We start from the raw sequence: 15,230 nt of genomic DNA on the forward strand, positions 1-15,230 counted from the left end.
TATTTTCCACATTTTCCAAATGTATCTTTACAGATTAGCTCCTAAGTTTCCTGAAAACAGAACCCGATACCTACCCAAAAAACCTAACCAACAAACAATGCTTTGTGTTACTGGTGGGTTTGGTTTATATTTTGGCAAACCTTAAGGCTGGATTTCTTCGATAAGAGGAAGGCTGAGACCACCTGTGGTCAGATTAACAGATGGATAAAAAGCACACACAGATGTGAGAACACAGAAAGGGGGGAACGGACAGAGAGGTGTTGCGAGTCACTGCAATACAACATTGCACCTTTACCTGGGCACAGGCCCATAACCCAGATACATGACCCCTCTTCTGAGGAAAGGTACAGGTGCCCCTACACAGCTCATCTCCCTGCAGTGCCGAGAGGAGCCGGGCAAGTGCGCAGGGTGCGCAGACCGCTGGCCCTCAGGCTGCACTGACCTCTCTACCCCTAGATGCGGGGGTGGGAAAAAGGATGCGTCCCCGCGGCCAGGCCAGAAGGAGGTGGGGGGGAAGCCCCACGGCTCCAGTCTCAGTGGGACAGCGAAGCGGGGTCGGGGAGGGGGGAGTTGAAGCAATAAGCGAAGCAGGAGCAGAGCGGTGCGCGCTAACGAGGGGAGCGCGGCTGGCTTCAGTGGGCTGCCCCCCGACACCGGGGGCCTCCAGAGGGGCGGGGAGGGGGCCGCTACGCGGCGGCCCGTACCTGCGATGCTGGCGCCCAGCGGCGCCGTCTTCGGAGGCCGCAATGGTTCCTGCCGTGCGAAGAGGCCGCCCGTTTGGTGATGCTGCTCCTGGGCCAAGACTGAGCTGTGGGAACCGCTGCCCCTGAGGCGGGCCCCGCCACCGCTCTCCAACGCGCCCGCGCCGCTGAAGGGAGCAGCGCCGCTGAACGGAGCGGCGCCGCTGAACGGAGCGGTGCCGCTGAACGGAGCGGCGCGGCTGAACGGAGCGGCGCCGCTGAAGGGAGCGGCGCCGCTGAAGGGAGCGGCGCCGCTGAAGGGAGAGGCGCATCCTCGGCCCCGGCTTCGGCCTCGGCCGGCACCTGGAGCTCGGTCGAAACTCTCCGACATGCTTAGAGGAGGGCGGCTCAAGCGCTCATGGGAGGGAGCCGGCGACCGGCGCGGAAGTCGCCTGGGGCCCAGGGGGGCGGGGCGCAGACCGGCCACGCCCCACCACGGCCCGAGCCGTTCACTTTCAGTTTCACCCCCACCTTCACCGCCACGGTGGTCGCGGCCCGCCGCGGCTGACAGCGCCCTCTCGCGGCTTGGCCGGACCCGTCGCTATAGCAACCTCGGCGCGGGGCCGGCAGCCGGAGGCGGGAGAGCGCGGCCCGCCGGGCGGCCGCGGCCCCGCCCCCCGCCGCGGGAGCCCGGGCGGCCCCGCCCCAGGCGGCGTGTCGGCGAGAGCTGCCCCCGCCGGCAAGGCCCGCTCGGCTGGCACGGGTTAAAGGCTTTCACCCGGATTTGGGGCCGCGTTGCCAACGTCACGTATTCAGAACGGATGAGTCAGCATTCCTCACCCCCGACCCCAGCACGGGCTCGACTCGCAGCAACCGACCAGCGTGGGGTTTGCTTGCGTCAGCAGCCGGTTCCGGGGCTGCCGGCCGTACCCGAGTCACACCTTCCTCAAAAACCGCAAGGAGCCTGGAAACGGCGTTTTCAAAAAGTCGCTATTCTCTTGCAATCGCTTCCCTAGAGGAAGAAACAGCCTGAGGTGGCCATAACGAGACCAAGGCCGCAGCTACACTCAGTAGGAGACCTGTAGCTACGTGTGCATCGTGCGATGCTGTGCGCATACAGCTGCTGCCACAAAAAAAGGGGGAAGCTGCAAGCTAAATTCTAAATTTAAGCCAACAACGTGACAATATTATTGTACTGTTAGGGCTATTCAATACAAATGTGTTTGTTCAGAATAATGCATTTTCATGTATAATTTATGCATGACGTGAGAACAAAAGCTCTTCTGATTTAATTTTTAAAACCTTCCATGCCAACAGGAACTAACTGAAGGAGGCTGTCCATGTAATGCAGTTTGCTAATATTATCGTATTAACTGCGAATGATGCAATTCGCGTGCCCCTTCACAATTTAATTCACCTATTTTTGTAAATTTCAGCCCAGAGCCTTGCTCTACTTGCTTTGCAAACTCCAGATCGCAATCTGCTTCCAAGGTGCAGGACCGTGACTGAGACCTGGGGTGCCCAGAACAACCTCAGCTCATCCTGCGGGCGATGTTTGTATTCAGTCTCCCTGAACAGCCAGGCCTGTGCTGGCCTCACCGCCTCTTCCTTCCACAGCAAAAGTCAATGGCTTTTGTGGTGTTGGGTCAAACTCTGTTCATCATTCACGAGGGGGTGAAATATATGCAAATATGTATGAAACATTATTAAAAAAAAAAATCACAATAGCACTGCCTTGTATTTAAAAAAAAAATCCAATTGTATTGTAAAACAATGTCTTTAGAAGTTATGTTCCTATTTGGATTATTACTATGTTTTACCAGTTTTAATTATTAAGAAGGGTGGGCGGAGCTAGGGTGTAAAATATTTGTTACTTCCTCAAGGCATGGATTGGACTGATTTTTGGTGAGAGACAAAGTTGGCCAGACAGTAAAAGCGACACAGTTAAAATTAATTAGGCTCATGGGAAAAATGTTCCTAGGTGACCCTTACTGTAAGTGAAGACTGGTAAACTAACAAATCTATACTCTGCAACTGAAATGAGAGCAAATGTAGGAGATTTTGATGAGTCTTCAAAAAATCAGAAGACTTCTCTTTTGTAAACAATTGTCAAAACTAGATTTAAGCAGTATTACTAATCCTTTAAAGATCACAAATTAGCTACTAAAATAACTATATTAAAAATATTCAGTATTATTGTGTTATTTCAGCTCCAGCTTTGAAGCCTATATTATGACTTCTGGTCACATCTGTAGACTTTACCTTATCTGGAGGAGAATGAAAAGCTTACATTAATGTGAAAAAGGAAGTTGAGATTCTCCATCAGTGGTATCAGGATCGTGAGGCTTTAAGAAAACCATCACTATATACTGGCACCACTTTTTAATATGCCAGTCTTTCAAGAAAGCAAATCTCATTCTTTAAGGTATACACCTCTGAGGAATTAAATGCCTCAGGTTATCATTATTGAACCAGACAACTTTTCACCTTTGGTCATAAATGTGAGTCCTTTTCACTTAGCAGATGTTCTATATCATCTTAATTTAATGACTGTTTGGCAACTACTTACCGTTTAGCGTGGAATGTGATCCCAGATCCATCTTTTCATTACAGGTGCACTACCGAAGTTTGCATGAGAGCAGCTGTGTTTGGTTGGGAACCCAATTTCTCCTCCCAAATGTAGACACCTGTAACAAAAATTAAAGGAAAAAAAAAAGTCTTTCAGACAATTAAATCCAAAATTACAATCCCAAATACTACCTACAATAGTCAACCCCTTTAGACAATGCCTAAAATTCTGCTTAGAATGTTCTGGCCCAAGCGGCTGAACTCCTGTCAATTACTTCAATCCTCTGAGGCCAAACAGCAGAAAACCTGAGACAGCTAAGCTAGCAAGACATATCCTAAGCACCCAATGACTGGATTAAAACTTTCACCAAATGCCCTTATGACCACTTACAAATAGCCACTAGAGGAGTTACCTGCTTTGTCCTAAGCATGTTACCTAATAGTCTAAAAGTTAATGCAGAAGCAATACTGCACACACCTGCAGTGCCTGGTGCTGAGGAACCACAAACTCCAACATTGTCACTATTCAGAACACAAGCACTTCTACAATTTTTCTTTCTTTTTATGCTGACAACATATTTCTAAATAGAGAAATTGAGGAGGCTGGTTCTAGCTTTTAAAACTGAATATGTTATTAATAATTGGAATCACGCTGATCCCTACTATACTGATGAGGCATGTTGTTACACTAGTCAATGGTAACTGACGCCAAAACATAAAGCACACATATCAGCACATAAGCCGTAACTCTAAATGGAATCTTCCCCACAGATTTATTTAAAAGCATGGTAGCCTCCTGAACATCTAGTACTAGAGCATCCAATTCATTACTTCTTGAGAGACTCATGTTTTCAGTGTTTAACTTCACTTGTAGTCGTAATTCATTGTCAGCCTGGAAGCTGTGCGACACCTCCGGCAATGCATATTTTGCAAGAACAGTTACACCGATGCAAATAAATAAATAAATAAAAGAAAGGCCTAACTCATACCTAGAAACTAGAGATCATGTGAAATACGACAACATATCGATTCATATGTTATTTATACAGTTGCCAGAGCTCGTCTTTTTCTGTTATCTCCCCCGTACTGTATCTACCCCTCTAAGTCCAGCACGTACACCAGATGACTGCTTTGTTATACATTTCAAGAAATAACGACAATAATAAAGAAGATACCACCTATCTGCTGCGGCGTTTGTCCACGTGAAACAACCGCCTTTCAGGAAGTCTCCTCTCAAGCCGGCCGCCTCGACCTTCGCCTCCGCGCCCCGGTCACTGGCGGCCCGCCACGGCTGAGGGGCGAAGGCGCCAGCGCCTGCTCGTGCCCGCCTGCTGCCAGCGGCCAACACCTCAGGGCTCCCCCAACAGCTTCGACGGCTTCAGGCCCTGACCGCAGTACCTCCGCTTCCCTCGGGAAAGCTCTCGCCAGAGCCGCGGCCCCGGGCAAGAGCGCAGGACCGGCGGCTAAAGCCGCCCCTGAGGGAGCCGCCCGGCCGCCCCTCAGCCGCGCGAGCGGGCGCCGGAGGCGCGGGCACGAGCGCGAGCCGCGGGCACGAGCGCGAGCCGCCGGCGGCACGCAGGCGCCACGTGACGGACACCTCACCCCCCGCCCGCCCCCGCCGCCCCCTTCCAGCTCGGAGACGGGGACGCCGCGTGACTCGACAGCTCCGACCTCCGCCGTCCCTTCACTCCTTCCGGGTTGGCAGGCAGGCCCGGCCCGCTCCGCCCCCCGCCCCGCCCCGCCCCGCGCCGCGCCGGGGACGGGTCTACGGCGCCGCCTCGCCCCAAGGTCGGTCAGTGCCGCGGCGGGGCCGGCGCCGGCGGCGCGCCTGGTGGGTGCGGTGCGGTAGGCCGAGGGGGGCTGTGCCCGGCGCGGGCGGGGGGCGGCTGTTGCGGAGGGGAAGGCTGCGGTGTCCCGCTCTCGCAGCGCCCGGGAGCGGCGGGAAGGAAGGGCGGGAGGAAGGAAGGAAGGAGGGAAGGACGGACGGACGGACGGACGTGTGGGAGGGAGGAAGGAAGGACGTGTGGAGGAGGCAGGCGGCGCGGGAAGGGGCCCCCGGCAGCGCTCCCAGACGGGGAGCGGAGAGGTGGCGGCTGCGGGCTTCCACCCGGGCAGGCGCGGCGGCCGCCGAGCCGTTGTGGCGGCGGGGGGTGGCGGCGGGCGGCGGGCCCGGGCGCCGGAGGGCGAGCTGCCTGCCCAAGGTCAGTCGGTCGGTGGCCGTGGGCTAAAAATAGCGGCGGGAGCGAAACGGGGCCGCTGCCTGGTGGGCCGGGCGGGCGGGGAGCGGCAGGCCGCCGCCGTGAGGCCAGGCGGGACGGGACGAGGCGAGGCGGGACGGCACGGCACGTTGGAGCCCGGCGGACGGCGGGGTCTGGGGCGAAGAGCCTTTCCCTCCGCCGGCGGCCGGTAGCCGCCTGCTAGCGAGGGGCGGCCCGGCTAGCCCGGCCGCTGCCCCGCTTGTCCCGCGCTGAGTGCCTGCTTCGGTATGTCTCCTGAGCGCCTGAAGGTGTTGTCCCGCTCAGGGTAACTGCTTCGGGAGCTCTGGCAGGGGCTGGAATTGTCGGGTTCGTTGGGGCGCAGGAGGTTTTCACGTGTCAGAGTTGCTTGTTTAGAGCAAGGGGGTGAAGAGAATATGACCATGAGTGACAGAAATATGATCTCGAGGTCAGCTTGAAATGTCAGGCCTCTCCTGGGCTTGTTACTTTAGTTTGATAGTTGTCACAGTTTGAAATCAAAGTTGATTTTGTTTTTTTACCAGAAAGAAAAGGTGGGGAGAAATGATTGTCTCATGGCTCCTGGCAGTTGGCCGGACTTAAGCTGCCGAGTTTACGTACCTTCTGTCTAGTATCATTAATAATTCTTGTTTTGTTTTGACATGTGCAGCAGGGATTCCACACGTGGCAAGGGGTCTGCTGTGAGGTCTGGGCAAAATGGCAAGCCTTCTGCGTATTGCTGTTAGTGGGTGCTCAACTGCTGTGTTTGGCAATGTGTTACCACCTAAGGTGCATTCTGCAAAGATGCCGTGTTTGCGAATGTTTAGAACCCACCAGATGCTCACGTCTCAGGCAGCTCCAAAGCCAGGTAAATTGAGTAAACTGTTGTAAATAATCTTTCATTTTAAAACATGAAGATAACTTGAATTTTTCTTTCAGATATGCATTAGTGCAGAAAAGTCTTAAAAAGAACACTTTCAAATCATGCCAGGAGCATACGTGAGTCAGTCACTTGCAGTACAATTTTACACTGGTTTTAAAGGGCTTATGCAGAAGATGTTTGTGTCTATTATGAATACTTTGGATCCAAATAGTTTTTAGTGGGCAGGGGGTCAGAGCTCCTGCTGACACCTTGCTTGAGAAAAGTATTTAAAAAAAGGCTTTTCTTAGTTAAAAGCTTGAGTTTCCCATGAGTATTGGTAGTGCAGCTCTGTGTGCATGCAGGGGAAGATACAGCCCTCACAAAGAGAGCATTTGCAAGCATGACTGTATGTACATGTAATTATCCTATCTAAAAAAATCTCTTAACTTTGTTCAGGAAACTCTTACGTTGTACCACCCTGAAGAACTTAAGATACGCATCTTCATGTGTTATTGGTATACTTGCGATAATTACATTTTAGTGCAGATAATGGACAGGTTCAGGTATTTTCAGGAAAAAAAAAAGGGGGGGGGAATGGGGGCATCCTTGGTTCCAGTTTATGATGTGAGCCTGCTGTATGAAAATCAGAACTGACATCTTTTTGCTCTATCCTATGGTGTGCGTAGCCTGACAACTAGAAGACTGGAAAATGTATAAAACTGGTTTAATGATATTTTTGCTCATTATCCTGCATGGGTCATGTCTCCCTGAAGGGATTTAGAGATTCTACTTCAGGGCAGATCTAGGGCCTTCTCTGTCTGTGACAGATTAATGTTGAGAGTTAGACTGATCGTACACATGATGTTCGGTTCTTCCAAACATACACAGTATGTAGCTGCATTAGTATTAGAAAAGTCGAGCTGTTTGTGAACAGAAGTGTCTGGTTGTGAAAGCACAGGACATAAGTTTAGGCTGTATAACTCTGAGAAGCCTTTGTTGTATGCAATTTCTGGCAGTACTAACAGTGGCTGGTATGTTTTGGGGTCCTTTCAAGTCAGTGATCCAATGTTTTGGAGCTTCTGAAGAAATGTCATGAGAGGAGGAATTTCTTTACTCTGAGGGCTCCTAATAATGTATATTGCATGGCTTTTTACCACAGTTGCATGGTGAAACCTGAGTTTCTTTGCTTTGACTGACAGATTTGTCATGCTCCACATATATTTTTTTTTCCATATTAAGTATCTGAATGAAGGAGAATCTGTCTGTCTTGATATGGCAAATTGTCCCTTGGTTGGGAGTGTTAACCTGGGACGTAGGAAACTAGGTTCAAAGTTCTTTCTCAAATGTCCCAGGTAAGTGCCCTTGTTGTTTGAGTTTGGAATCAATCTTTGTATTTGACTTTGACCGCAAATTTGATCATGAAACTGAAAGGTCTCTACAGTTTTACTGAAATCAATATGCTCGTCTGTGTGTGTGTGAATTTTCTTGTTTTTATGAATCGTCAGAAATTTTTCCACAAGGACAGAGAATTCTGATTAGTGTCATGTGTTTAACCGTTCGGTACTGTCCCTTCAGCTCTATTGTGTGGAAGCCCTTATTTAAGGGCAGGTAGTATTCATGCAATGCAGTTATTTAATGCTGAGAATTATAAGTTTGATAAGTCTTTTGGTTGATAATTAAGCTGTCCTTCATTTTGGTAATATGAGATTTGCCATTCAGTAGAGGACAAATCAAGGATAAAACAGCCATTGAATGACAAATTAGCAGCAGTACTATTGCTTATGTATACTTTTTAAGTGCTCTTGAAGAAAAATTTAACAGCATATAAAATAACCACATTTTATTCTTACTTTTAGAAATTATCTTTGATTATAGTGACACTTGGTAAAATCACTGTCATACTAAGTTTTCTGAAAAGACTGGTGTCACAGTAATTCTTCTGAAGCCTGTAGTTACTACTTCTGTTCTCTCAGATTAGCTTTCATTTAGTCCAGGATATGTTGTGTACAAGAGTGACAGCTGCTTTAGGAGTGAAGAGATTTGGAGTCAGTTGAGAAGTGAACTTGGAGGATGGATACCTTTCTTACTGGTATTTATTTTGCTGCTATTTTCTTTGTTTCTTAGAAGCATAAGAATTTTCATACAGGAATAAACAAGTAACCTGTCTCAAATGGTTGCTAGCACCAGATGCTTCAGAAACAGATGCAAAACTTTCCCGAGCCCTTGGAAACGTGCTTACGGAGTGACCGACTCTGAGGTTTCCAATATACTTCCAGAGTGGTTTGTCCTACAGCTTTGTGACTTTTACCCCTCTCTGTTGTGGGATTTTTAATGTCCTTTTTATTTTGATGATGCTTCTTAAAATCTCCTGGTTTTTTTTTTCTGAATCTTGCAGCACTTTTAAACCTGTAACAGTTTGTTGTCAATTAATTCTCTAGATAAGCTGTACATTATTTATATAACATAGACATTCTCCTTTAATTGCCTTGGGTTTTTTGTATCTCCTTGCTTGTCTAAGAAGGGGGATCGGGTGTTTGTTTAATCTTCTGTACCATTTTTTTTTCTTTTCTTTTTGCCAACATCATATTGCTGTTCTTCGGAATATGTCTTCATCTTCAGAACAGGTGAGATAGTTTGTTTAAAGCTGATACTAGAGTCACTTAGAAATTAGGCAGATTTTGTATTCTCTTTTCCCATCCCAGAATGTGTGGCATATAGTCAAAACTTCTCTTTTCTCTAAGTCAGTCTCTAGTGTTTGTTGATACTATCTTGCTACAGACTACTTTCTGAAATCAGGTTAAGGAGATAAAAACCTGTATTTTTCTCTATTTCTCTACATGCAATGTTCTGAGTTCTTTTGATAGTTTTATTAACTTAGGATCTTCTTTAAACACTCAGTTTGTAGATGGAAGTTGAATGGAGAAAATAACTTTTATAGTTACTTTTAATTGTTTGATTTCTGAAGCTTGCAGATGTACACTACCTACTTATTTTGTTTACTTGGAAGTTTGGGACTGTGCTTTGAATATGTCCTCATACACAGTTGAGATTATGTTAAGGGGATAAGAAAGAGCGGCTTCTTACTAGTTTTCCTAAATTCTAATTTATGTACATTGCATATTAAGATTCTAAGGCCTGTGAAATTTTATGATTCCACTTTTGATAGTGGCAGAATCCTTTTGGTGTTGATTCTTTGTATCAAAAAAAGTACTGTCTATCTCTTACTCAATGAACAATACATTCAAAAACTTCATGTGACTCAAAAAGGTGCTTAAGTTATGTGTATATGGGTCTGTTTTTGGAAAATGTTCTTGATGCCATAAAGCAGTAAGTTAGTTCCTAAAACGTACTCAAGGCAGTTCTTTGATGTGGAGGCTTAGAAAGGCAACTTGGAAGCTTCACACTCTTAGGCAGTTTTAAACCCGTGGCAAGGGTAGCAGATACGATTTCTCAAAATAAAACCTAAATCAAGATCCTAAGTTTATAATTCTAGATTTCAACATTTCAAAACTAATGACTTTGATGAAATTGCCAAGTTCAACAAACCAAATCTGTGTTCATAGTACAGCTTCCTTCAAACATAGTACTTATCGTACTCTGTCCTGAATGTTTAACATAGATCTTTGCTTTGCAGTTGTAGACATCTGCTCCATTTTGGTGCTGAATGATGTGATAGCTCAGGGAAGTCTGCTTGAAAAATGTCCTATACCTTCTATAGCTAAAGACTGGAAAACTGACATCTCTTTGCTTCTGATTCATTTGATTTTATACTCACTGCTTGCTAGAAATTTGGTAGTGCCACAAAGGAGAAAAGAAGGTGAGGGGCAAATGAGACTTGTTGAATGTTTATCTTGGATTTGATTTCCGGAAGCATTGGAGAAGGTCATAGTCCTCAGTATTGGTCTCTGATCATTCTGCTTACTAAATAAGGTGCAAATACTTTCTATCTGAAAAAGTTTTACTTATTTTTATTGCATGCAAGATGTAACAATGTGAAAGAAAGAAATGAGGAAACACATTTGGCATGTAGCATATTCCTGTCCCATCCCTCCTAGCCATTTGCTCTTCTACTCTGGTACCCTACACAAAAGCAAGTGAACAAAAAGAAATCAGAAGCATCAATTGTCATTTGAGCCTTAGGAGCTAAAAAAAAAAATAAAAAAATAAATTTTTGGCTTGAGAAGTGTGTAACCTTTAGTGAGTTGTCTCTTTGTGTCTTTAAATTTGCAGTCATCCTTCTATTCCCTGTATGATATAATTTATTCCTTCCTTTCTCTGCATTTCTGTTGTGGCAATAACTTCCAAAAAGGGAAAGGGACAGCAGCACTCCAGTTCTTATTTTCTCAATGCTTTTTGAAAAGCTTTTTGCCTTCTATCCTAGAGCTACTTGCTTTTGGAAGTTATGATCGGTCTCTGTTATTCTAACAAATTTCAATCTTCTACGTTTCATTTCTTCTTCTTCTTAAAGACCAGAAAGCTCATTTCCACTGAGTTGATTTAGTGAAAATCAGAAGCAGGACTTCATTGTATAGTAATTAGGAGAAGAGATGAGGAGAAAGTTCTCTTCAAATGACAAGGGCAATTTGTAGTAAGTGACAGCAAGTTATTGTAGCTTTCAAGTGGTTAGTGCTGCTGTGATAGGGATGCCCTGAGTTGCACGGTGATGTTCGGATGTGGTGTATGCTGATGAAGCATCTTTGCAAAGCATTGTTACCTTTGTGGGTCTGTTGTTCTAGATGTGCATTCTTGCTCCTGTTGTGACTTCATGTTCCTTTAAAGCATGTTGTATTGAATTTGATTTTTGTCTTGTAATCTAAAGAATTTTAAATGTTCTCCAATGTATAAAAATATCAAAATACTTGTGTCTTCTAATTATCTGTTACTATTTTACTAGTTTAATTTCAAAGAGAGAGCTAAAATAAATAAAAAAGGAAGGTAAAAATAGTTAGGAGTAATGCCCTTCTTTGCCTGGTGGTCTTTTATTCTGTCTTATTGCTGGATGTGTTCAATCATTTTTTATTTTTTTTTTGGTGGGTTAGAAGACTGACAAGTAGCTGCTCTTAGCAACTTGCATTGTATTTTCAGAATTATAAGTTGATAGTATCTTGAAAGGTGTTAACCTAAAACATTTTCAGATGTTCAACTTTAAGTACCTTATAGTCCCAGTTTTACCTCACAGATAGATTTAGACTTAAAAATATTAAAATAATTCAGTTCCTCAAAGTTCTTATAGTGTGGTATGTTTTTGGCTTTGTTTTGCTTGTTTCCATCTTAAAAAACAAACAGGAAAAAAATGTGAAAAGGAGGCATTCCTAAAATGTGCAACACATTACTAGTGTAGTACAATTTTTGTAGCACAATACATAGTATTTGTGGCCAAATTAAAAGCAGATTTGTAATTTAAAACAAGCCTTTCAGCTTCCATTTCCCCCTCCCCCTTATATTTTGCTTGGTTGTGTTGGGGGTTTTTTTTTTGGTTGCTTGATCTTTAATATGAGTGACTGCTAAGGCTGCTCAAGTTATATTTCATAAATATATATGTGGTATAAGTGTCTCATGTATAAATGTGACAATCCAGGTTTAAATTTTGGATAGACGTCAGTGAAAGCTGGTGCAGAACTGTGCCTGTGTGCTGGACTGCATGCTGTCTAGTGTAATTGAAACAATGTGGTAGTTTGATACGCAATTATTCTGCTTGAGTCTGTGTATTTATAAATAAATGTATTGATTGGATCAGAGAAGTTTAGCTCTCAGATATTAGACTGGAAGCCCACAAATTGTACATGAACAAAGTTAGATCTTTGTAATTTGAAACTTTAAGCTAAAATGGATGAATTGCAGCTTCAGCAGTTTCCTGATGTTATTTAGTAGAGCTTTGAACAAGTTAAGGAGATGACATTGAAGATGAGTATAATCGAACAAACTAGTCGATGGGTATTCTGTTATTCTTCAGCTACTCCTGAATTCGCATTTTTAATTTCTGTAGCAACTCTTAGACTACCTTATTGATGTAGTTGTGCCTTTCAATGTACTTTCGTGGTATGTCATTAATAGTGATCTGAGACAACTGTAATTTGATAGACATTAAAAAACATGTTCGGTTAAAATGCAGTTCAGCTGTTCAGGCTCATTTGTTTATTTCTTCACAATAAAGTTGAAGTGACTAGAGAAGCATTTAAATTCTTCTTACCCCAGGTAGAATGTGTTATCACCAGAACACCATGTATTATGTAAATCAGAATGCCAGTTACACAATCAGAACTGTATAAATTCAGGTGGGTGTGAACTGCACCAAACACTTGTTACTGCCTTTGTGGCTGATTGCGCTGACCTGCTGATTCCTGAGAGGACAGGGATCTCTAGCAAGATGGTGTAATCAAGGAAATATAAACTACACTGCTAGAAAATGCCATTCTGCTTCCTCTTCCCTTTGGAGGAAGAATTGTGAAGTGTGACAAGTCTGCATGTGTCTGTAAAATGCTGAAGAGTGCCATTAATATAAATTCATTAATCTTTAGTGCAACTAATGCTGCCTTATCTGCCACTCTTACAGGAATTCCTTATAAACAGCTGACTGTAGGTGTCCCCAAGGAGATATTTGAGAATGAGAAGAGAGTGGCTCTATCGCCGGCTGGAGTTCAAGCCTTGATTAAACAAGGCTTCAATGTTGTGGTGGAATCTGGTGCTGGAGAAGCTTCCAAATTTTCTGATGACCATTACAGAGAAGTTGGAGCAAAGATCCAGGGGACCAAGGAAGTCCTGGCTTCTGATTTGATTGTCAAAGTAATTGCTTTATTAATATATTTCCTGTTACATTCTTTTTGGAGAAACATATAGGTAATTTTTCTGTAACAGTTTGCTGAAAGTTCAGTAAGCAAGCTCCTTTAAATATTTTCCATTCTAAGTTCTGATTCAATTTTAGTCCTATTTTTAATAGCTCAGGTGTGTACCTACAGTAGTAAACTAGTAAATGGCAGCACTGGAAAAAAATTGAGGGTAATTTCTTATCAAGTTTTTTACTACCTTGGAGGAGTTGTGTTTTCTAGAGTGAGGTGGACTAGTTCTGGACTCTAATCAGATGAGATACCTGCTCTAAGAAACTTTCACTCCAGAATTAGTAACATGCAACTCAAGTTACTGTTTGGAGAGAGTTGCTTGGAATTTTGAAGATGAAAGTTTCTAACTTTTTCTCAATCAAACAGCCAACAACTCCACAGCAACAGTGTGTTTCAAAAGTATTTGTAACTAGATGAGTTGTAGTTGATCTGGGAAGACTGCTAAAAGTGAAGTTGCTTGAGAGGTATTAGGTTATGCAGAGTTCTGAAAGAAAAAAGAAAAAGTCGTTAAACTTGATGTTGAGGCTTACGTTAACTCCTGTATTTGAAGTTATCCTGTCAGGATGGAACATAGAATTTCTGTGCGCTAGTTTGTGAACAACTCTTTTAAGTAGGTTTCTTTTTGAAGAAAAGTGAGAAACTCAAAAGAAGTGAATACAGATCAAGTTGAGTTTCTGCTTGAAATTCCCTGTATGTAATGGTGCATCACAACCTAATTAGTGATTCTTAGCCTGTAGAGCCTAATTGGCACATCTGTTCAGTAATTGTTTCGCTTAAAAATGGTGGGTTTTGGGGCAGCTGTCTGTCATAAAAGCCAGTAACTGCTGGTTAGAGGCCATCAGATCTTTCTGAAGGTGTGTGCTCGCTATTACTGCCCTGTCACCAATCCGCCTAGACCTAATTCTAATATATGGATTGCAGTTAAGAAGTGCAGTTACTCAGTTCAGTTGTGTAAACAGCCTTTGATATACTTCCTTCCTTGTGTACTTTGTGGATGGGAATGGACAGACTGCAAGCTGGGAGAAGGGAAGTGGAGTCTGTCTGATTTCTTTCCTCTGATTAATTTGGAAACTTCTCTCTTTCTTCAGGTGAGGGCTCCTATATATAACTCGGCTCTAGGTGTACATGAGGCAGATCTTTTTAAGACAGCGGCTACCCTGGTTAGTTTTATCTACCCAGCACAAAATCCAGACCTCCTGAAAAAACTTGCAGAAAAAAAAACTACTGTCTTGGCTATGGATCAGGTTCCACGGGTCACCATTGCTCAGGGTTATGATGCACTTAGCTCCATGGCCAACATTGCTGGGTATGAATCTTACTTTTTTTTTTTCTTTCTAGCTTGAGTAAGTATAGCTGGATTAAAAGCTATGTGCTTTGATATTAGGTATATCTAAAACAATTCTGCATCTCTATTTTCATACATCTGTTTCAAGCACGATGACACTGTTGGAGGTGCCAAACAATTTCAGTTTCTTATAGTCACCTTTACAGCAGATCAGAGCAAGGCTTTTAAAAGAATAAATAAATAAACAAAATTGAAGGCGGTTCATCTAATTCCTGGATTTCTTTGTCTAGTGCCTTTTTCATCTGAACTAGATCAGAGCAGGCTCAAAGATATTCTTAAGGCAGCTTGAACACAGATTGTCTGTCATTGGGATCTGATGTTGTTGGGAGCTAACTAACCCAAACAGCACTCAGTATGGATGCAATTACCATGGCAGTTACGAACAAAAGACCAAATACTCTGACATCTTCATGCTTTGCAATTTGGTATTGTAGGTATTGTAGTGAATTAAAATGTTGTTGTTGTCAAGGTGACTTCTATTATTACGTTCTTTATTGCTTTTTGTTTTTTAGTTTTTTTGACTCTTTACTTGGATGATGTCTGTGAGGCATAATAAGCCTTGGAGAAGGCTGCCACATTTTTGTGGACACCAGCAGTATACATCCACGTACATGTTTGGTTACTTCTCTGTGTTTTTGTTCTGTGTAATTTTACTTAAATATAGGAATTCATAATGTATTTGAAGCTATAAAATCTACAAGCTGTATTCCAAATTAGAACTAATTA

The 15,230-nt window shown here is 44.0% G+C and overlaps 2 protein-coding genes across 6 annotated transcripts in view; one reads left to right on the forward strand and one right to left on the reverse strand.

The window, feature by feature from the left end:
• Positions 1-4,822, reverse strand: part of PAIP1 (poly(A) binding protein interacting protein 1) — a 28,010-nt gene extending 23,188 nt beyond the window's left edge. The window contains exons 1-2 of one of the 2 annotated variants that reach the window (XM_075020438.1): positions 4,427-4,822; positions 3,250-3,367 (exon numbers count right to left, since the gene is read on the reverse strand). In XM_075020438.1, coding sequence (XP_074876539.1) covers positions 3,250-3,280 — 31 coding nt within the window. In that variant the 5' untranslated portion in view covers positions 3,281-3,367; positions 4,427-4,822. Of the gene's footprint in view, positions 1-704; positions 863-3,249; positions 3,368-4,426 lie in introns of those variants that run through there. The other variant, XM_075020439.1, reaches the window with a different exon arrangement.
• A 136-nt stretch (positions 4,823-4,958) lies between these two features.
• NNT (nicotinamide nucleotide transhydrogenase) overlaps positions 4,959-15,230 on the forward strand; it is a 47,478-nt gene continuing 37,206 nt past the window's right edge. Inside the window, exons 1-4 of one of the 4 annotated variants that reach the window (XM_075020434.1) lie at positions 4,959-5,079; positions 6,132-6,329; positions 12,877-13,106; positions 14,248-14,465. In XM_075020434.1, coding sequence (XP_074876535.1) covers positions 6,179-6,329; positions 12,877-13,106; positions 14,248-14,465 — 599 coding nt within the window. In that variant the 5' untranslated portion in view covers positions 4,959-5,079; positions 6,132-6,178. Of the gene's footprint in view, positions 5,080-5,307; positions 5,450-6,131; positions 6,330-8,698; positions 8,948-12,876; positions 13,107-14,247; positions 14,466-15,230 lie in introns of those variants that run through there. The other 3 variants (XM_075020436.1, XM_075020435.1, XM_075020437.1) reach the window with 3 other exon arrangements.

The sequence above is a fragment of the Buteo buteo genome, chromosome Z, assembly GCF_964188355.1.
Source record: "Buteo buteo chromosome Z, bButBut1.hap1.1, whole genome shotgun sequence".
Taxonomy (NCBI): domain Eukaryota; kingdom Metazoa; phylum Chordata; class Aves; order Accipitriformes; family Accipitridae; genus Buteo; species Buteo buteo.